The sequence below is a fragment of the Neltuma alba genome, unplaced genomic scaffold, assembly GCF_004799145.2.
Source record: "Neltuma alba isolate B1F8T4 unplaced genomic scaffold, ASM479914v2 tig00011849_pilon, whole genome shotgun sequence".
Taxonomy (NCBI): domain Eukaryota; kingdom Viridiplantae; phylum Streptophyta; class Magnoliopsida; order Fabales; family Fabaceae; genus Neltuma; species Neltuma alba.
Window position 1 is genome coordinate 111,312 of NW_021636454.1, and position 23,633 is coordinate 134,944.

General features: G+C 33.1%; 1 protein-coding gene across 1 annotated transcript; it reads left to right on the top strand.

The window, feature by feature from the left end:
* The first annotated feature begins 12,018 nt into the window (after window positions 1–12,018).
* Window positions 12,019–21,234, top strand: LOC114718405 (long-chain-alcohol oxidase FAO1-like). The gene is made up of 3 exons (XM_028903698.1): window positions 12,019–12,330; window positions 18,900–19,172; window positions 19,311–21,234. The coding sequence occupies exons 1-3, from the start codon at window positions 12,124–12,126 to the stop codon at window positions 21,051–21,053; spliced, it is 2,223 nt and encodes a 740-aa protein (XP_028759531.1). The 5' UTR covers window positions 12,019–12,123; the 3' UTR covers window positions 21,054–21,234.
* Window positions 21,235–23,633: the final 2,399 nt, after the last annotated feature.

The following is a 23,633-nucleotide window of genomic DNA, read 5'->3' on the forward strand; positions in this document are numbered from 1 at the left end:
ATAATACAAGGGGCTGCTAGAAAAGTAGCACAAATATTAAAAAAATTTCTGAAATACTTGAAAGTTATTAGTTTAAAATTGTCAAGTATCTCAGTAATACTCACTGCCAGAAAAAAGACTTTTGACGGCGGTTTTGAAGACAAAGTTGATACAGTCAATGTTGAAAGGTAAACAAAAACACGGCGGTTAAGTAAAAAACCGCTGTGGAAAGTTAAAATTCCACGATGGTTACATAAGAAACCGCTTTGTAAAGTTGGAATTTCCACGACGGTTTCTTGAATAACTGCCATGGAAAATGTGTTTAACGGTGGTTATTAAAATAACCATGGTTAAAAAAAAATTTTTAAATTCTGCATCATTTTCTTTTTTACCACCATGCGCTTTACAATTCCAAATAAATGTAGGCAGTGCAGAATATGCAAAACAAGACCATTTGAACAAGTAATCAATTAGTTAGTTAATATATACAGCAAGCATTGAAGTTTCTTTTTTTTTTTTGATGAAACAAAAGGAAAACTCAGCTTACAGCAACGCCCAGCTGAGAAGGCTTATTCAGATCCTTATTTAAAATAGCAGCGAGCTCTAGAGAGGGAAACCCCACGGTGTGGTACCCAGGAGTCATAGAGAGAGATTGCTTCGCCAGCAGGTCGGCCGCACCATTTACTTGTCTCGGGATGCATTTAATCTCAACAGTCCATGCCTGATGAAGGAGCTGCTGAATCTCGACAAGAATATCTCTATTTGCATGCAAAAGGTTTTCCATCCCCTTAATATACTCCACCACCTCAGAGGAATCTGACTCAAGAACGATTTTCCTGTAGCCTAGCCCCCATGCTACCTTCAAGTCAAACATGCACGCCCAGATCTCTGCCTCCACATGATCCGCCTCTCCTAAGTGGTGCATGAAACCGTATATGAAACCCCCTTGAGCGTCACAGACAACCCCTCCACATCCAGCAGTATGACGGGCACGTGAAAACGCCCCATCGACATTCACTTTTGTCCATCCCTCCTCGGGAGGGCTCCATAAACCCCACTGATCGCCTGCTATGCTACCTTCCCAATTAATTCCCTTCATTTTCTTCGAAGTGTCTTGCATGTTAGCTAGTGTGGCTCGACCTCGCGCTATAGTACTATCGTTGCTGGTGTCCTTTCCTTCAAAAATTCTCTCGTTCCTCCTACGCCAAAGTAGCCAGCAAAGGACGTTGAAGGTCGACCTCCAATCGTCAGAATTCTTTCCCACTCTTGCCTTAAAATTCCACAAAAGCCAATCCTTCAGCTCAAGAGAGAAGAACTGGTGATCATGGTTCGGTTTGATCACTTTCCTCCAGGCTTGTGCCGTGTCGAGGCAGTCACGTATGGCATGAAGGGTATCTTCCACAGTGGCACTGCACCATGCGCAAACGTTACTGTCACAGAGGTTCCTTTTCAGCCTTGCTTCGTTCGTCAGAAGTCTGTTATTCCATACTAACCACATGAAAGTTTTAACTCTCTGTGGGGTGTGGAGCTTCCAAATCTTGGACCAGCAGTTTGAGCCTGATTGGGGCGTGTCACCACGTAGAGCTTCATAAGCTGACTTGACCGAGAACTGACCACTTCTGTTCCATTTCCATTTGTAGTTTCACGACTCTGCATCCCACTGGGCTCCCTCGTTAACTTTAGACCAGGTTCTTTTAATGCCCGACCACAAATTCGATCCAAGTCGCCGTTCGTCGATCTTTGGGAGCATTGAAGTTTCTTTTACACAAAGCAAAAATCGAGAACCAAGAGAACTAAGAGGAACCTAAGACTAAAGAACACGTATAGGAACCAAGAGAACCAGCATCTTGAAAGAAAAGTAACTACTTCTGTTGTACAATAGAAATAATGAACATGTATCGGAGGGAACCAAGAGAAAATATCTAACAATGAATTTTTTGGGAAATGACCTAACTATTTGAAAGTTTCAATATTTTGTACCAATGTTGTTGACAAAGTGTCTCTCATCAAGTTGATGTCATCCATGGGATATGGCGCAATATTTTGAAACGCCTGTTAATAAAAAATAACATAGTAAACTTAATAAAAAATGTGAAATGAATTGAAGAATGTCATGCAACGTAACTTATCTTTACCTCGTCTAATTTCTCAGTTACTCCTGTCTCAATGATGTCATTCATGTAGTGGATGACATAATATCCACATTCAACATGTCCTTGTTGACAACAGTGCTAAGAAAATGAAATAAAATTAAATATTAGACATTATTGATTATAAACATTAACTTTAATTCATCTAAAAAGGTTTAAAAGTATATATTTAGTTCAAAACAACATACCTTTAGGAGAATCCATGTTGGTAGTTGTCTATTTTGTTTAATCACCACAACATTGAAACCATGAAAAGCCCTATCAACAGTATAAAAGAAAATGATATTAGAGTATGTTTTTATAAACTTCACACGTAATAAATATATAAACATAAACTAATGTGTTGATGACATCTCTGGTTTCTTCGGATGGACTTCCACAGAGTGAATCCAACTAGTAAACTTTGTTATCAAAAGGGGCACAAACAATTAGAGTCCAGTGATAACTGCAAAAGACAAACCGTGTTAATTATAATCTTACACATACAACTTGTGTATCTCAAATACAATAATACACTTACCCTTCCACGTAAGGTACAAAATATATTGGCTTTCTTGTCTGAGTCATTGTGGTCATCATGTAGATCGACCTCGCTTCCACAGTATTAAGCTCTTTCTGCACCCTTTGAGGACACATAAAACCACATGTTCCTTCAAGTCCTCCGTTCTGACAGATTTCAATAAAGTGCCTGTTGTTCAAATAAGAAATATTAGGACATGCATAAAGTATAACATGAAATAAGAAAATGATATTGTAACTTACAAAATAGCGATCTGCATGAAGACTATATCAAGCTCCTCAAAGTTGAGGAACTGAATGAGGTCCCTCTTGTCAACGGTGAAATCTTATGTTATATCTGAACCCACAATCTCCAGCAGCATCTTGAAAGTAATAGGCTTATCCATGTTTGCCACTACGGAATGAAGAACCTCCAAACTAGAATACATAAGCACAACATCACCAGGAAGAGGCAGGAGTACAGGATCTAATGATGCGCTCTTTGTGGCCTTCTTCGTTGTCGCCTTCCCATTGGCTTTGCAATAAGTCTCTTTAGCTAGAAAATAAAATGTCCTTTAGCTTGGGCCAAGAGTCGAACCTCATCAGTAGGATTGGGCACTGGTGTACCGCCCTGACCACGAACAATCCTCTCTATTGTCACCCTTGCTTGATAGCTCGGAATTTTGTTGCCGTGAATTGTTGTGCCCATGAATGCTTGACCACTAGCGACATGAACAGGTGAATTTTCATAATCCACATAAAGAGTACATGGCATCCCATTGTCTTTGACAGGGTTAGGGCTAGGGTCAGGGTCAGACACTGTCAGTTGCTGTGTCTGATTATTACTGTCATTCCCGCTTTTTGTCACAGGTGAACCCTGAAATATAATATGAAATTAGTTAACATTAAATAAGTTTAAATGGATCAAATGAACCTTTAGAAGATTTGAAAAGATGTGTGATTATTACCTGGGAAGGTTCAAATACTCGGGACATCTGGAATCCGCTCACGCCTATCATCATCAGAGCCTGTTGAAACTTGGCATCGAATTCGTCACGTATCTTGTGCATCTCTGCCATGTGTTATTTACTAAGTTCAGCATGAACTCTCTCTGTTTCTTCCTGTAATCGTTGGTCAAGGTCCTCTTTAGATACCATGTTAGCAGAGGATGATCCAGTGCTTCTTCGTGAAGCAGAGCCAAAAAATTCTCTAATACCAATTCCTTTAGGGGTCCCTCTGACTCTGCTAGGATGGTCAACCTTTCCAATGGTAGTGGCTAAGATATCCATCCATCCTTGAGGGACGAATGTACCTTGAGATAATTGCCCCTCAAGTGTGTTCTGTAACATTAAAGTAACAAATTCAATTTAAGATAATTGAAAAAAGCAATTAATGAAGCATAAGTCTAAAATATTACTTACAATCCTCTCAGCAACAGCAGCAGACTATGGAGTAATGTATTGACCCTTTTTAATCCTCGCCGCCTTCCATTTTTCTTAGCGAAAGGATGCTTAATGGGTGGAATGTAGCCAGTAGGATCTGAAGCAGCAGCCATCTGTGCGTTCTTCATCTGTTCCTCCATTATACTTCTTTCCAACCCATCATACCCTGCACGAGACATGGTATGTGGGTACACATTCTGCTCAGATATTTGTTTGTTCTTCTGACTCAATGCCTATGACAATGAAACAAATTCAACAAAGTTAGTTTAGTTTAATAAAATATGACCTGATTAAAAATTAAGTTTGAAGTAACCAAACCTGAGATGCAGGGTCTTCACGTTGCTTTACAAAACTCTCCCATACCTCATCACTAATAAACACGTATCGTTCCTTAGGATGCTCACCCTTTCTTTTTTCACAAATATAATGTTTTGTAAGTGTGGATTTAAAATCCCTCCATCATTCATCAAGTTACTTAAACAGACAGTCTGTCCTTTGCTCAGTGGCGAGAATATCAAATGTCAGCCGTAATACAATAGCATAGAGTTATAAAGTAAATAAGCAATTATAATTGAAACAAGTAGAGAAAACAATTCATAATGTACCAAGATATCCTCCCAAATGTTTTGCTTCAAATCTTTGTCCACCTTCTTCCAGCTAGGAATGTCAATTCCAATCTTACTGTGTGCGAGATAACCCACATAACTAGTAAATTGAGTCCCAGTCTTTCCTATAGGCTTCAAATCATCATCAAACTCCACTATAATCCTCATAGGCTGTGTGGTCTCATCACGTAAAGCCAAATGCCTCATACGGGTTGGCCCTCTACCCTTCCTCTAGCTAGTAAAAGAGCTGTCATCACCAAAACCCTGTTGACCGGATCCGTCCCTTTTCTGTTTGAAGAACAACGAATTAATAAATGTAAGAATAAGAAATATAAAGTTAATATAAAACATTATTAAGTATATTTAACAAAAAAATCAAATAATTCATTTAAGCCTTACAACAATTATCCTCCCAAATTCCTTCATAATGATCATCTCTAACAACATAGTCGTCATCTACCAAATCTAATTCAATTGTTTTAGGTCGACTAGCTGTGAAAGGTAGGTTTTCATCAAGATTAAACTCTAAGTCACCTTCATCTCCACCAACTCCTTGCTTTTTACCTTGAAGCACGATAGAGAATTTCTTTTTTGTTAGATTGAGAATAAAAAACACTTGTTTTGCTTGACTTGCCAAAATAAATGGCTCGTCTCCATATCCAAACCTCTCAAGATCGACCGAAACAAATCCAAATTCTTCATCCACTTGCACAACATTACTATTAACCCACTTACATTTGAAGACGGGAACTTTAAACTTGGTATAACTAACCTCCCATATCTCTTCTATTATTCCATAATAGGATATTGCCGCCAACATTGGGTTTCTCTCTTTAGAACTAGCAAAATGCATAGCTTCCGCTGCTACCATCATCCCCACTATTCTGCATGGTACTCTTATAGTCTTGGGTTTTTGTGTAAAATAAATAACCATTTATATTATATCTGCCCCAACACAAAACCTCAAAAGAAGGCCCTGTAGCTAGCCTCTGTATTGTCTCAGAAGGATTGCCATCTTTTAACACTTCTTGCTTGAACCACTCTGTAAATGACTTATTATGTTCATTAACTAGTTGCATATCGTTCTTTCTTGGATTCAAGTTCTTCAGCATATTCTTGTGAGCATTCAAGTAAGACAAAACTTCATCTGTGTTGTTTAAAATGTATAGATGTGCCTACATTACAACTTCTCTTGACATAGACCTCACTACGGCACCCCGTGTTCCCTTGCTTCTCCCCTGATCATGTCGAAATTGAGGAAGACCAACTGCCTTTACCCTATCAAGATATGTGTTACAAAACTCAACTGCCTCATCAGCTACATATCTCTCAACAATTGATGCCTCAGGCTGATAAGGATTCTTAGAATACCCTTTTAGGATTTTCATGTATCTCTCAAAAGGGTACATCCATCTTAAACACACAGGGCCACAAAGTCTTATCTCTCGCATAAGATGAGCTATCAAGTGGACCATAATATCAAAAAATAATAGAGGAAAATGCATTTCCAATTAGGAGAGGATCACATAACCTTTATTTTCTAATCCATCCAACTCAGCAGGATCAATAACCTTGTTGCAAATGGCAGTAAAAAACATACAAAGTCTTGTAATAGTATTTTTGACATCGGTTTTCATAATGCCTCGAGTAGCAAGTGGAAGTAATTGTTGTATCAACACATGACAATCATGAGACTTCATTCCCGTTATCTTCAAATCTTGCATTGAAACAAGTTTGCTTAAATTAAAAGAATAACCTTGTGGCACCTTAATACTATTAACAAAACCATAGAAACTTCTTTTCTCTTCTTTTGATAATGTGTGCGCAGCTGGATGTAAATAAACCCTCTTACCATCTCTTTCTAGTGGGTGGAGGACATTTCTTATTCCAATTTCGACTAAGTCTCATCTTGTATTGATTCCATCCTTAGTCTTTCCACTTATATGCAAAAGTGTACCAACAAGGCTCTCACACACATTCTTCTCCACATGCATCACATCTAGACTATGCCTCACATCAAGACTTTGCCAATATGAAAGATCAAAAAAGATAGATCTTTTTTTTCCATATATTCCTCTCACCAGTAGTCTTCTTCTTCTTTTTACCGAAGACCATGTTAATTCTCTCTACCCGCTGATAAACTTCTTCTCCAATTAATGGTCTTGGAGCCATTTCATATTCTTGTGAGCTGTTAAATGCCTTTTTCAATCTACGGTAAGGGTGATATAGACTAAGAAACCTTCTGTGACCAAGGTATACCATCTTCTTGCCATGTTTAAGTTGCATATAGTGGGTGCCTTCTTCGCATATTGGACATGCTTTATGCCCCTTAACATTGTATCTTGACAAATTTCCATATGCTGGAAAGTCATTTATCGTGGTAAAGATCATGGCACGTAAATTGAAGGTCTCTTGTTTATATGCATCAAACACAGCAACACCTTCCTCCCATAATTTCTTTAGATCCTCAATCAAATGTGCCAAATACACATCGATATCGTTTCCCTGCTGTTTTGGCCCCGAAATCATCAAAGATAGCATGATATACTTTTTCTTCATACATAACCAACAAGGTAAGTTGTAAATTATGAGGAGCACTGGCCAAGCACTGTGTGTGCTACTAACATTACCATATGGGTTAATTTCGTCCGTACAAAGCCCTAGCCGAAGGTTTCTTAGCTTGCCACCAAATTGAGAAAATTTTTGATCTATTGTTTTCCATTGAGGAGAATCTGCTGGGTGACGAAACTTTCCATCACATATTTTCTTATCGAAATGCCATCTCAAGTTCTTTGCATCTGTGGCATTAGCAAATAAACTCTTAAATCGTGGTATTATTGGAAGATACCACAGAACCTTCAAAGGAGAACCTTTGGTCATCTCATTATAATCACTATCATCTTTCTTAACTTGGTATCTTGAAGTCCCACATTTAGGGCACTTATTCAACCTTTTATAATCATTTCTAAATAATATGCAGTCATTAGGACACGCATATATCTTCTCATATTCCAAACCCATCGGACACAAAATTTTCTTTGCCTCATACATTCGTTTCGGAAGTGAATTCCCTTTTGGAAGAATATCACTCAGCAAGTCAAGCAATTCCATGAAACTAGCATCAGTCCAACCATTTCTTGCCTTCAAGTTCATCAGTTTCAACACGATTGTCAACCTTGTGTAATCATCTTTGCATCCTGGGTATAAAGGTGTCTCTGTATCACTACACAAAGTTTCAAAAGTAGGAGAGAACTGTGTAGAGGATTCAGACCTTATATCACGAAACATATCTGAAATTCTATCACCAAAGTCTTCATTCACAACCTTTTCCTTTGCAAACAGTGTAGTCTTTCTAATTTCTCCATGCCATATCCAATTTGTATACCTCAAATTTATCCCATCATAGATAAGATGCTCTTTTATCTCAGAAATATTCTGTCGACTATTGTTTAAACATTTGACACAAGGACAATAGTACAATCCATCTTTTTTACTAGGGGCATTTCTCTGAGCAAACTCAAGAAATCTTTCAACCCCATCCTCATATTCCTTGCTAATTCTCTTAGCTTTCATCCAACTACGATCCATTATTCTATAGAGTCAATGAACATAGTTGTCAAGCTCAATTCTAATTCCTTAATTCAAAAATTGAAATAATAAAATCATTAAATGTTAGTCAATAAATTAAAATTGACTAACACTTAATTACAAATTGAAGGGATGTCTCTTTTTTAAAAATAAAAATTTTGACAAAATTTCTCCTTAACAACTATGTACAAATTAAACACCAAATTAGAAACCAAAAAAAAATCAAAATTTGTAATCAAAATTAAAATTTTCTCAACCCCTATTTATCTTATTAAATATATTATAATAAAAAAGTAAAATATATAATTATTTTTAAAAATTAGATTAAGTAATTTCTTTAAAATGAGTATATATAGTGAATGAAAGAAATATTAATAAAATATAAAATAAACAAATATATATAAGTTTTGTAAAATAGTTAAACAAAAATTATTTTAATTAACAAAAAAAATATTCTTCATCACATATTTCAACATGATAAATTTGAAAAAATATAACAAATAAAACAAAAATAAATATTCAATTTCAAACCAATCTAATGAATAAAATTCTTAAAGCTAAAACTTCTGAATTCAAAACGGAAACACAAATGATATCCATTTGCAATGAAATTTTAAACAACACTTTATTATCAATCAAAGTTTATAACAAAAAAAAATCACAAAATACCAAACAGATTATTTATTACTAAATTCTCAAATTTATTACAAAAAAATTCCAAAAATTCAAAATAAATATCAAAAAATTATTAAAAAAAATAAAAAACTTCACAACTAATCAACTTCAAACATTTAAACGTGTTTTTTATATAGTATATAGGAAGGAATTGAGGTTTTTTCACACCAAATGCCTACCAATCAACAGTTCAAGCACATAAAAAATGCAAAATGAACAATACAAGCCAACCACAATGTAAAACTAACAAATCCATTTGAAATACAACAGATTTTCATGGTCAAAAGTCAAAACATTCAACAAACCAAGAAAAATTAAAAAGAATGAAAGAAGAGGATACTCACAAAGTAGAGATGATTCAAATGCGAAAAGAGGGGCATTCAAACGGCAGCGGATGGCAGCAAGACACCACAAGCGAAATGGACGAGTTTAAACAGTGGGGGAGTGGAGGGAATGGCCGATAATGGAAGTTTGTTGATGGTGGGACAGAGGGGGACCATGGCGCACTGATGAAACGAAAGAGAAATGAGAGAAAACAAAGGCGCCGTAGGGTTAATTTGAAACTTTCCACAGCGGTTTTCCTAACAACCGCCGTGGAAAATCAATACTCTATCAACTTATTTACAAAAATGCCACTGCCTTTTTTTCCACCTCGTTTTTCTGCTTAACCACCGTTATTTTGCGATGTTAGAAGTCTTTTTTTCTAGTAGTGACTTGACGGTTCTTTTTATAACCATCAAGTATTGTCATAATACTTGACAGTTTTATAAGTAACCTTCAAGTATTTTTAGAATACTTGACAATTGTATGAGTAACTGTTAAGTAATTGAAGTCAGTAACTGTAAAATTAGTCACCAATACTTGACGATTTTAATTTCAGAACCATCAAATATTATCCAAAATATTTGACGGTTAATAACCATCAAATATTACCCATCCAAATATATGATGCAAGCATACTTGACTGTTTTTAACTATCAAATATGAGCAGAAATAACTGTCAATTATTATATTTTTAGTAGTAGTGCCTACTTAGCAATCATGACTAAGTTTGGGAATCGAGTCACTCGGGCCTTCCCTATAGATTTCGAAAACTCATCCTGAATTCCCAGTAAATACCAAGTAAAAACTATGAACAAAAACATACTAGAAAAAAGTGGACAAAATTGCAGCAGCAAAGAAGAGATATGGCAATGTTTGGGTCATTAAGTAACAAGCATTTTTGGCCTTACAAATCATTAAATGATGAATCAACTATGTAATAGCAATACTTGTCTCTTTTTATTTGGATTACAAGGCAACAAAACATATTAATGACAACTAGACTGACAATGTCCATTTAGTTCAGCGGCCCCCACCTCGTTTGTCACCGCAATCTTGATTCCTCTATTATCTTCCACCCAATAATTCCATCATTCCATTTCTATCTTTAGCCTTCTAGATCATTTTGCCTTGATTATGTTTTTGGGCATTGATTATGGTGGCAAGCGATGAAGAAAGAGGAGAAGGAGGAATGCGATCAGGGAAGGGAAGGGGTAAGAGAAAAATGTCATAAGGATATTTTAGTCTTTCAAATTTTTATAATTATTAAAATCAATCTAAAGATAGCGATTCACTAAGCAAACTTATTGTAATCACTTTTACATTATATTACATTCCTTCCTGTTACATTACATTACATTACTTATGCTTCAATGAACCAAATGGGTTATAACACTCTTCAAAAACTATTGATCCAATTTAAAAAACTCCAAAAGGATAAGGATACATAATATAGTGGATATGGTTAAATGATAAATGAAAATATTGGGGATAGTTAAATTGGATAATTTAGATAATCTAATTTTTACGAAAGGGTTTAATAGATAATGAATTAATTAATGGACGGTATTAGGAGCACAGGATATGTTTAAGGATATGGTAGGATATTAGCTTATTTAAAATAATCTAATTTATGAATGGATAAGACTCAATAATTAACAATGATATTTTAAAATTGGGTAAATCAGATCATGGAAGACAATATAATTACAGGGATATAGGCTTTTAAATCATGAAAGATAATTTGATTTATATACTGGATAATATTATAGGCTTTTAAATTAAAAGATCAATCATTTAACAATAATAAATAAATCATGAAAGATAATTTGATTTATATACAGGATAATATTATAGGCTTTTAAATTAAAAGATCAATCATTTAACAATAATAAATAAATCTTAATATGCCATTAATGATTAAATGGCACATAAAGACTAATTAATAACTCTTGGCCCATGGCCTTATTGAAAAAAGAAAATTACAAACTAAATAGAAAAATTAATGACTTAAACAACATAAACAAGCTCTAGCTAAATCAGTCTTCAAGTAATATTTCTTAGGCCTAAATATGCGAAACTATGACCCAACTTGTCTTGCCCGTTATAGTGTCATTAGTCCGTCAAAAGAGACATGAACATTTCTTTCTTTTGACTCTCTCCTATTTTATAGTTACTATTTGATCTTAGATCCTGAGTTCATTCAAAGTCAAAGCTATGGCAAGAGGTATTTATGAAATCTTTTCTGGTAATCTTATAAGAGAATTCATGTATACAAATTTGGATTATCTATATGTATTTTGTATGGATTTGTCTTCTAATTTGGCTTCTCAAAATATCCTCTGCCTCTCTCTATATATGGAGAGGGGCTCCCTCCATTAGTTACGGGGTTAATCTTTAAGTCTTGAGACTTCTCTCCTTTTTCCTCTTTCTTTTCTCTCTCTTGTGGTGTATTTGTTGTATCATTTTAGTTTAGGTCACAATGGTCTAAACTTTACGTGAAAGTAGCGTTAATCCAATCCATTGTATTCTATCACAAATTCTCAAACGTGTCCTAATAGGTAATGACTAATGAGTTAATACATAGTTCTAAAATCTGATATTTGATGTTGATATTATGTATTAAGAATTCAAGAAATAAACGTAAAAATTTAAATTACAAATTATACAATATAAGGAGTGCAAAATTAATGAAGGGAAAGCAAATTAGCTGTCCACACCTGGCTTTTGACAGTGAAACAAGAAAAGCAAAGGAGTGTGCATCCAAGTCAATTAATGAAGAGGACAGATTGGTGAGTGCTTAAAAATATAAAGCAAAAGACTTTGGAAGGGTAGTGGCAGAGGGAGGAAGAAGAGAGAGAGAGAATGAAGAGAGAGAGTCATTTTGTTCTGAGAGGAAGAAGGAGAGACCAGTCAAGCAAAGACACTAATGGATTGTCATCGGCGGAAATGGAATCACTTGAAAGCATATGTGAGGCTGTGTTGCCTCCTCTCTCTCCGCAATCTGATTCTGATGAGCACGTCGACATCTTCTGGCAATCTTCTGCTTCTCAATCCTCTGTGCCTCATCAGGTATGCGCCTCGCGCTGATTCGCTTCCTTCTCCGTTGATTTCTCTGTTCTCTCTATGTTCATCTGTACCCATCCATCGCTTCTCTCTAATAAATGTCAGATCAATTCCCGCTGGGTGGCGGAGGTTGCTTGGATCACAAAAAATGACAGCATGATTAAGGGTGTGTTTGGCAAGCATCCCAAACCATGGTTTGGGAAAAATGTTAGCCAAACACCCTTAAAAAAATCAAAACCATGGTTTTGACTCCAAAACCATGGTTTTGAGAAAAGCAGAAATTTTTTATTTTTGGAGGAAAAGGGGGAGAGTGTGAGAACTTATAAGATATGTATCTTGTTGTTTTTCTTATAAACATATTTTTTATAAATATATTTAATCTTATATCTTATAAATATATATATACATATTAATTATTTATTAATTATATTATCTTATATATTATTAATATATGTTAATAAAAAATATATTATTAACAATTTTATTTCTTCAAATTAAAATATATCATAAAATATATTTTTTCTATAATTATCATATTAATTTATACCAATTTGCATATATAAAAAGTACTTCTAATAACAACTATCCAAACACTCACACTTCTCAAAATCACTTTTTCACAAAATATATTCTTCCCAAAATCTATTTTTTTCAGAATCTATTCTCCAGAAGCTATTCTCCAAACCATGGTTTGGTTTCATCCAAACACACCCTAAAAAATAATGACAAACAGAACGTTAATAAATAAATATAGCACGTAATTTATAGTTTATAAACAAGATTTTATAATTAAGATCGGTAATATTTAAACAAAAATGAGAAAAGAAAGAGGCGAAAGTGCTGGATTTGTCTTGGATTTAAAAAAAATTTTATCAATAAATATGATTCTTATAATACTTACCTAGCTTCAGTTTATCATTTCATAATCCTTTAGCATTATATTACATAGACTAATATATTCTGATATTGATATTAGTGTCCATGTTGATGATAATAACTTTATTCATGTTATATTACACTTTCTTTTACACACATACATATATATATTAATTTTATTAAGTTTATAAGAGTAAAATACATTGACTTCTCATTTATTTAACTTAAATTATATAAATCCTTCTTCTATTTTAAACCCTTATATATATTCTTAAAAATCAAAATATATGTTATTCAAATAGCCTTTCTAATTTCAAGATCTCATTTTAAAATTTTATTTTGACGAAATTGCCCATCTTGACCTAAATATTACTTAATAATTTAAATACTTTTACTTGTCAAAAAATAGTTTTAATATATATTTTCAAAATTTTTTTATATATTGATTAATTTTAATCATATTATAAAGTCAATCAATTATATATTTATAAATTTTTATTATTATAATAATTTTAAATTTATAATATCTTTATTTGAACTTATTCGTTTATTATTATTTTAAATACAAGTGTTGATTAAAAATATTTTTTAAGGATATATACAATTATTGTACATTATTATAAAATGAAGTAGTTTTGATCCTTTTGTGAAACGTCTTTGTTTCAATGAAATTTTCACAACCTAACAAATAAATTAAAACTTTAATACGATGATGAAGAAGGTTAAATTGGCAAACAAAATTTATTATAATACTAGTATAATATTTAGCTCAATAATGTAGTTTTGAAATCCTCTTCAACAATATTAATGATTTGGACTAAAATATATATTTTCAAAACAATACAGAACATAAGAGTATTATAAAAACATAAGGGTAATATATATATAATTATATATTACAAAAGTTACTTTAAATTTAGTTGAAATATATTTTCCAAATGCGATACATAGAGTTTAAAAATTAAAGAATAAAATGCATCATTTATATTTATAGTTGGCCAAAAAAATGTTCCATTTGTAACTGATGAAATGGATATAATTATAACAAATATTGTGTGTTTTGGTTTGTTAAATGACTTATGAGCATTTTATATTTTGTATTAATGACATTCATATATGTAAGTTTACTCTTAAAATATAAAAACAATATCCATAATTTAGAATATTTCATTGGATTTTATTTCATATCAGCTTAACCCCATTAGAGAGGGGGGGGGGAATTTAGTTAAGTCAACCGTGGCATGATTCTTACCATATGTCCCTTCTGCTGCTTCTCCTGTTATTTATTCTCTGCGTCTAACTTTCCTGCTCCTGCCTTCCTTGCCCTTTCTATTAAGTCTCTATTTATTTCTTTTGGAAACTATTAAGTCTTTATTTATGGCACACAGTAAGATATTAATAATATTTATGTCAACATTTAATAGTCAACTACATTGTGGACCCGGCAATTTGTTCATGAAATTAAAGATAAATTGATTATAATATATATAAATATATATTTATATATATTGTAAGGCGCATCTTGCATGTGAGATGCCAAAAAGGAGGGATAATGCGGTAAAGACACGCAAGAAAGTAAATAAAGGAATAATAATTTTAAATGAAAATATGGATGCTATTCTATATTTGTAATTTATAAAGGGAGAATCTCAAAAAAAAAAAATCTTTGAAATTTCAAAATTTCAAATCAGTCTTATTCACTACACTTTAATAATAATTGACAACATTTAAAAAGAAAATGAAAGTACGTTTTCATAATCATTCGTAATTTAAGATTTTGAAATTTTAAAGATATTGTTTTGAAATTTTCTCATTTATATATTTGATTTTTCATATTCTGGTTTATTAGTTCTGTGTTAGTCTAAAGACAGAAAAATAAATTTGGTACAACTTTTTTCTTAAAAAAGGGGTACAAAGGAAGAATTTTAGTAATACTCAACGTTTAGTGCTAAATATTCATAAGAGAAAATCTCAAAAAATACTTTTAAAATTTCAAAATCCCAAATCAAGAATTATTACAAAAATGTGTTGTTATTTAGTTTTCAAATGTTGTGAATTGTTGTTGTTATTTGCTTTTCAAATATTATGAATTATTATTAAAGTGTATTTGAAATTTTGAAATTCAAAAGTATTTTTTTGGGATAATGGACTGTTGGGAAAAAAATTCAAGTTACCCTGATTTTTATAGTTGTTAATTATTTTCTGATCGTTGCCATTTTTGTCACAACTTAAACTTATATATTTAAGGTTTTCTCTTATATTGGCAACAAATGATTAATAACAATAGCTATTCAATACCAAAAAAAAGTGTGATTAACGGCAAAATTTAACAACAAAATTTGTTTCATCGCTAATTATTTATTTAATGACGAATTAGTAACAGAACCCATCCATTAACAATAAAATTTGTTTCGTCGCTAATTATTCCATCACTAATTCACTAAATTAGTGATGGAGTAATTCCGTCGTTAACTAGTGATGACCAAAATACGGAATGATTCTGTCACTAAAAATTTTATAATTAAAATTAGTGACAAAAATTTTTGACTGAAAAATTCTGCCACAATTAATTTATCGGTGGATTAATGACCGAATGAAATTTTATGGCTAATTCGTCGCTAACTTTAGCAATAAAATTTTCATTAGAAATTAGCGATGGAGTAGTTTTCCTATCATCAATTAATTGAAAATAATAAAAGTACATTCATACAAGTTTAAATAACTAATTTTTTTTATTGTTAAAGAAACTTACCTTTGGATACCGATTTATTAAGAAAGATAAAACTAATCGTAAAAGTATAAGTGTAAAAGCGAGAGTCTTGTTATTTTATTATTTATTCCTTATTGAGATAATTAGTTGTTTTATTATTTATTTATTATTTATATATTATTGAATCTTTTCAGTAATTATAAATTAATAATATTTAGTATTTTTCATTCCTTTGTGGCTATGGTTAATCATAAATGAGATACGTGAATTGTGTGTTTTAAAAAATTTTGTGTGGGGTAGAACTTTAATAGAACAGTAAAATAAAGCAAGGTAAGATACAATAACTAATGCTGATGAGAGTACGAAAGAGAGATCAAACAACAAAAATTTTGGTTCAGTCTAAATGCTCGATGGTCTAGGGTTTCCTCTTAGGATTTTTATTATATCCCCAAAATCTATGAAGTTATTGGCACTACAATACAATTCATGTCACAACTCTTTCAAATTCGTGAAATCCTCTCGACACAACCACAAGTGTTTGCAATCTCTTCTCAAAGTTCTCACCACTCTAAGAATCACAATTATTAGCGATAGATTGAATATATTCATCTGATCCTATTTATAAGGTACTTCTAATATGTTTTATACAAATTATGAAAAACCTTAAACTGTATTAACTCTTCATTAAAATATAACAACTTTCCAACTTTATCCCTATTTAATATATACTCTTTTCAAAAAAAAAACTATCTACATTATAATAAATAAAGAACAATATAATACATTCATGATAAAAATTTAATGAAGCGACTTATAAATAAGATCAAAAAAACTTTCTTTCTCTACCTTATAAATAGGACCAGAGGAGTAATACAATAATATAAATCTCTTAGAGATTGAATATGAACAATAAAGCACAACAACTGAGGTAGTTGGAACTCTTTAATTACCTCAAGAATTTAATGAAACTAACAAGATATAGTTGTAATACTAATATAAATATAAATGTAATTTTCAAGCAATCTCTAACTAGCAGACTTAAATGAGATTCACATTGATAATTTCTTTGAGGGATACTGAGGTGAAGTGGTGGTCGTTGAACTCACTGCAAGGTAGGAATCTCATTTATGGCAATCTTATTTCTTGCGCACCCACCTTCTGATTTATTTTCAATTATATAATTTTACTCATAATCTTTTAAATTTGATATAATTTCACCAGTTAAAATTAAAAATTTTGATTTTTTTCCCAAAAGTAATCAAATTGCAATGACATGAGACGATTGAAAAATGAGTAAAACTGGTGTTGAGTTCATTTAGGCTCTATTTGGTTTGAGGGGAGGGAAGGAGATGCCATTAGTGTGTTTGGTTGGAAAAAATAGAGGGGAGGGGAGGGAAAAAATTTGTCTTTTAGTACTCCCCTCCCTTCCTTTGCTCCCCCCAAATTTGAGATTTTTTGGAGGGGAGGAAAATATTATGTTTAATATTGACTAAACTACCCATATTAGTTTTTTTATATTCTAAGTTTGCCTCTCTTATTAGAAACCCATTTCTCACTTCTCTCTTTTTAGCCACTAATGATATTTGATAATATCATATTTATATCATAGCAGTAATTTTTTTGTAATATAATATGATAAGTATACATTAATAGAGGGTGGTGTATTATAATTATATAATATATACATATCATATATATTAATGCACATGCATGTGCATTATAATTATAAGATCAATAAGATAAATGTTAAACTTTTTATCATATTTTCTAATTTTTTTAGTTTTATTATAATTTTTTTATCACATGTAACTGAGGTAGCTGGTTTTTTTTCTGAAATTAATAAATTAAGAAATAATAATTTTGATATGAATATTGTAATAAAAGAAAAAGTAGTCTAAATATAGAGATAATGGCATATTTGTTAATTTATAATTACCCCTCCCTTTCTCTCCCATCCAACCAAACAAAACCCATGACTTCTCTTTCTTTGCTCTCTCTTTTTTTAAGGGAAAATTTCGTTTAAGGACCGTAGTATAAAATTAATTTCAAAGAGCCCTCAAAACTTTTTGAAATTTCATTGCAGGACCAAGGGGGCAAACTGATATTAATTCCACAAAGAAAATGACACTATTGCCCCTCATGTGAACAAGTGTAGAAGAGCCTATTTGCAAGTGAGACTAGACAATTTGTAACATGCATACATATATTTACAACTGAAATTAGTCTATTTATATGTCACCTCCTTCACCTGAATAATGTGTCTGAGTGAACAAGTGTGAGACAGCCCATTTGCAAGTGGGATTAGACAATTTGCAACATACATACATTTATTTACAACTGGAATTAGTCCATTTACATGTCACTTCCTTCATCTGAAGAAGGTCTTCGTGAGTGAATAAGTGTGGGAGAGCCCATTTGCAAGTGGAACTAGTCAATTTGCAACATACATATATTTATTTACAATTAGAATTATTCCGTTTACATATCACCTCTTTCACCTAAAAAAAGTGTCCATGAGTGAACAAGTGTTAGAGAGCCTATTTGTAAGTGGAACTAGTCAATTTGCAACATACATATCTTTATTTACAACTGAAATTAGTCCATTTACATGTCCCCTTGCAATAAGTATTATGAGGGGCAATAACGTCATTTTCTTTGTAGAATTAATATCAGTTTGCTTCCTTGATCCTGCAGTGAAGTTTCAAAAAGTTTTAGGAGCTCTTTAAAATTAATTCTGTACTGCGATCCTTAAACAAAATTTTTTTTTTTAATTAACCTCTCCTCTCCTGAACCAAACAAAGCCTTAAAAAATAAAATTCGGTGAACCTTTATCCTAATCAAAACTAGATAACATTCTATTTGTTTTTTATGGTATTCTATTTTTCCTGACGGACGAACTTTTTCCGCTCTGGTGATCGATCCGCCATTCAAAGGTTAATGTCTCCCCTCTTCTTACCCTAATCACTGTTTACATTTGAAATCGATACAGGTTGCAGAGATACTAGTGAAAAGAGCTATTATAGAGGCACTAATTTTAATTAGAGTGATTTTATGGATGCTAGCGACCAGATTGGGTACTTTATTGCTCTGTGGTTCTCTTTGTATTACTGATACCTGGCCTTTCATCAATAACTTCTCAAATATCTCTTTGGAGAAAAGAGAAAAGATCGTGCAAAAGTGGCTCCAGCATCGGTTTCTCACACCAATTAGACTTGCATTTCTTTACATCAAAGTCCTCTGCGTCTGGGTCTTCTTCTCTCAGGTAATCCCTCATTTGTTGAAAACAAAATCTATGAAGCACCCTAATGTTTTGTTAATTTCAAGGCATGCTCGATACTTGTCTGACAATAACCACATTTTTTGTTTGTTAGTTTATGCTTTAAATTTGCCTTTCATACAGGTTGATGAAAATGGTGAAAACCCTACATGGAAAGCCATTGGGTATGATGTATCTGCTGAAGAGAAGAAAGCAAGTAGCTTTGAGAATAAGGAGAGGCCTCTTGATAAGGGAATGGTGGAAGCTATGTATGAAACTAACTCGAGTCTGCCTTTATCACTTTCTCAGAAAGGTCTCAAAGTTGTTACGGATGCCAAAAGCAATGTCCTCAGAATCAAATGTGATGCAGTAGTTATTGGGTCCGGCTGTGGTGGAGGCGTTGCAGCTGCTGTTCTTGCAAGTTCTGGCCTGAAAGTGCTTGTTCTTGAGAAAGGAAACTACTTTACTGCTATGGATTATTCTTCTTTAGAAGGGCCTTCCATGGATGAACTTTATGAATCTGGAGGAACTATGGCTTCTGTAGATGGCAATATGGCAATATTGGCAGGTTCAACAGTAGGTGGTGGTTCTGCCATTAATTGGTCAGCATCTATAAGAACACCAGAATATGTGCTTAAGGAATGGGCAGAGAAGCATAAGTTATCAATGTTTTGGGGCTCTGAATATGTGTCGGCCATGGATTTGGTGTGTGAAAGAATTGGAGTTACAGATAAATGTTCAATGGAAGGTCTCCAGAATCAAGCCCTTCGGAAAGGTTGTGAGAATCTTGGTCTTCAAGTTGATTATGTTCCGCGAAATTCATCAAAACATCATCATTGTGGCTTTTGCAACTATGGTTGCAGGCAAGGGGATAAACAAGGGACTCAAACTACATGGCTTGTTGATGCTGTTAATCATGGTGCGGTAATATTGACAGGATGCAAAGCTGAGAGATTTGTGTTGCAAAACAACGAGGGAAGAAAATATGGGAGGAAAAAGAAGTGTTTAGGTGTGATGGCAAAATCACTAAGAAACCATATCAAATGGAGGGTACAAGTTGAAGCCACAGTGACAATCTCAGCAGCTGGTGCTCTTTTAACACCCCCATTAATGATCTCTAGTGGGTTAAAAAACAAGAACATCGGCAAGAACCTTCATCTTCACCCGGTGCTAATGGCGTGGGGCTACTTCCCGGATTCAGTATCTGATCTTCAGGGAAAATGCTATGAGGGAGGAATAATCACATCTGTCCATAAGGTCCTATCAGGGGACTCCAAAGTAAGAGCTATAGTTGAAACTCCTGCGTTAGGGCCAGGTGCTTTTGCTTCATTGTTCCCTTGGGTCTCTGGGCAAGGTTTCAAAGAAACAATGCTTAAATATTCAAGGACAGTTCATTTCATAACTATTATTAAGGACAAAGGATCAGGAGAAGTTAAGAAGGAAGGAAGAGTGAGATATCACTTAGATGAGGATGATAAAGAGAACCTCAAGGCTGGATTGAAGCAAGCACTGAGGATTCTGATTGGAGCAGGAGCCATCGAAGTAGGCACACACCAAAGCAACGGGCAAAGAATTAAGTGCGGCGGAACAAGTGAGAATGATGTGAAGGAGTTTTTGGACTCAATATATGTAGCAGGAGGGCCATTGTCACTCCAAGAAAAATGGACTTTATGTAGTTCTGCTCATCAGATGGGAAGTTGTAGGATGGGAGTTTCTGAGGAGGGAAGTGCTGTTGATGAGAAGGGGCAGAGTTGGGAAGCCGCAAGACTATTTGTTTGTGATGCAAGTTTGCTTCCAACAGCTATTGGTGTCAATCCCATGATCACTATCCAATCTACAGCATATTGCATTGCTAAGAGAATCACGGAATCTTTGCGAATGGAATAATTTTTAAAGTTCTAATTTGTTCTTCATTCAAGTGTGGTTTTCTAGTGTACTTGACTGAACATTGTTGTGCCAAAAAAATATGCCTTTTTGAGTTCATTCTTATATTACTATAAAACTTGTTTGGTTCTAATGCTTGATACAGTAAATTCATAAACGTTTTATGATAATTTTTCCCTTACAACTTCAGGCTTTGAGTTCTATGACTTTGGAATGGTATATTGTGACCTTCGTGCAACCTATGTACTTATGATCAAACTTAAAGTGTTTGCTAACTAAATTCAAAGATTAACTCTCACTGCTCATTTTAGCACCCAAAAATCTCAATTTTCAAAAATTTTCCAGGAACTGGAAATTAAAGTATTCCAAAGTGTCATTGCGAGAAAGGATAAAAGATGGCCTTACGAACTAAGCCCTAAAATTACTATTAAAAAAAAAACTTAGTTGTCTTTAGAGAAAATAATGAAAAATTGATAGGGAGTCTTGAAAATATGAAGGACGTCATTTGATTCCATTTAGTGATATTATACTAAGATATGAAAAGTTGTTCAGGAACTTGAGAAAGCCTCGTAGGAAGGAAAAAACTTATTTTTGAGAAATTAATATCTAATCTAGTGAAAATTGGAAGAAAAACCTTTGGTGACTAAAATGAAAACTTTCTGAGGCCGAAAGCCAGATTAGCGTCGAGATTGGTTGTGAAAAATACTCAAAAATGTCCAAATGACCACAGTATTACTAAAACGGATCATTATTGCAACTTACATAAAAGGAAGAAGGGTAGTTTTGAGAATTTCGGTCAAGATAAAGAGGAGCCCAAAAAGGAAATCCTAGGCCTGAAAACCCAATCAGCTCATAAAGTATAAAATTTTGTTGATTATAAGCCGAATCCAAACATGAGAAATTACTTAAAGTAGACTGCACCATGGCTTTTTAAGTTTGCCCTATGCTTTTCTCTACTTTACTATAAACCCAAACATAGCCTAGGCCCAACAAGAGGAACACAAATGGTGCCATATTAAAAGAAAAGGAAGTATTAACTGGGATTCGGTCTAGCAAAAAAAAAGCCACTCCCTCACAATATAATGAAGTAAAATTCAAATCGTATTGAAAGAAGTATCCACATTAGTGCCTGATAGTATCTGAATAAAATTGTTTCCAATAAAAGAATACCTATACGTAGAAAAAATGAAAAGAGAAGAAAAAGAAGTAGGAAAAATAAAATTTAAATAGAAAAGAAAAGAAAAACACAAGTCAAAGCAGAAAAATAAAAGAAATCCAAGCTTATTTAGCCAAAAATTGCCAAACTCCTTGATTAAATCCTAGCTCAAGCAAGAGCCACGCCCAAGAAAAATTAGATTTGGGCTAGGCACCTTATTTACAAAACCTGTATTCTGAACCAGTTCATCACACAAAACAAGTGATAACTTTGAGACCCAAAAGGCCTACTAAAGTAACAATTAGGCTTTAGGTATTGAGACCCAAATAACAAGTAATCATCTACAAGCCCAATACATAAATACCCATCCTTCGGGAAACGGTCATTCATACAGATAATGTTTTTGTATGTTTTAATGTTTATTTAAGAATAAAAACTGAAAAAATTGGAACGTCGGGAGCATTTTCATATAGAATTTCTCTCAAAAGTCTACCCTTTAGGAGTGTTTGTAAAGGACCTTGCTTTTGTTATAAGAGATTTCTGAAAAATGTAAAACGCTTCAATATGTGCATTTATATAACTCATTTTAGTAGTAGTATATTTGGCATTTCCTCACAGTTTGTGCTGTTCTCAGCATTCTCACACGATTTTTTTTGTTTTATTAAGCTCATATATCCTTCTATTATGTGGAGATTTATTTGAAGTATTATAAGACACTAAATGTATGCACATCGCTCAAGAAGAATTTTTTTTTTTAATTTGTTAAGCACAGCTATCCTTTTATTAGACGTAATTCTATTTAAAGGACTATCAAGCGCTAAATGCAAGCTTCTCTCCCAATAGAGATTTGAATTTTGGTTTACCACATTATAAGAAAATAGTCTACTCTGTTAGATTCAACCCTCATTGATTCTCTCAATGAGGATTTTCACAAGGCATCTGAGAATACTAAACAATGGGAACTTAAGAGTGGGCCTACGTCCAGTCCATTGAAAACAGATACTCCATGTCATGTTTAGTTAATTATAACATAGAAAATGAGGAATTTAGGATTGACTGTGGGCCAAGAAGTGAAGTAGAGATATAAATGGAACAACTTTTGAGGTGAAACCTAGACAGGGACCAGACTATTATTTTAAAAAGTTTCAGTCTAGAAAAGGTAGAAAAGAAAATTATGCCCAAAATTCCTAAAAATTTCCAAAAATTCATGAAAAATAGAATAAAGGGTCTAGAGTAGTGATTGAGGCCTAAAAGATAAAAACAACATGAAAATAATTTATTTTAGAATTTTTTGTAATTTCAAGAAATTTTGGCTAATTAGGGAGAAATTGGTCAAAATGAAATATTTAAAATATGTAGAGGCCTCAATAATTCATGAAAAATGAATTATTTAAAATATGTAGAGGTATCGAGAGATGTAGAGGTTA

Bases quoted from the DNA above. Each gene is read 5' to 3' on its own strand.
- LOC114718405 (XM_028903698.1), top strand. From the start codon at position 12,124: ATGAAGAGAGAGAGTCATTTTGTTCTGAGAGGAAGAAGGAGAGACCAG. The intron at 12,331-18,899 runs GTATGCGCCTCG...AAATCGATACAG, and splicing joins AATCCTCTGTGCCTCATCAG to GTTGCAGAGATACTAGTGAA. The intron at 19,173-19,310 runs GTAATCCCTCAT...CCTTTCATACAG, and splicing joins TCTGGGTCTTCTTCTCTCAG to GTTGATGAAAATGGTGAAAA.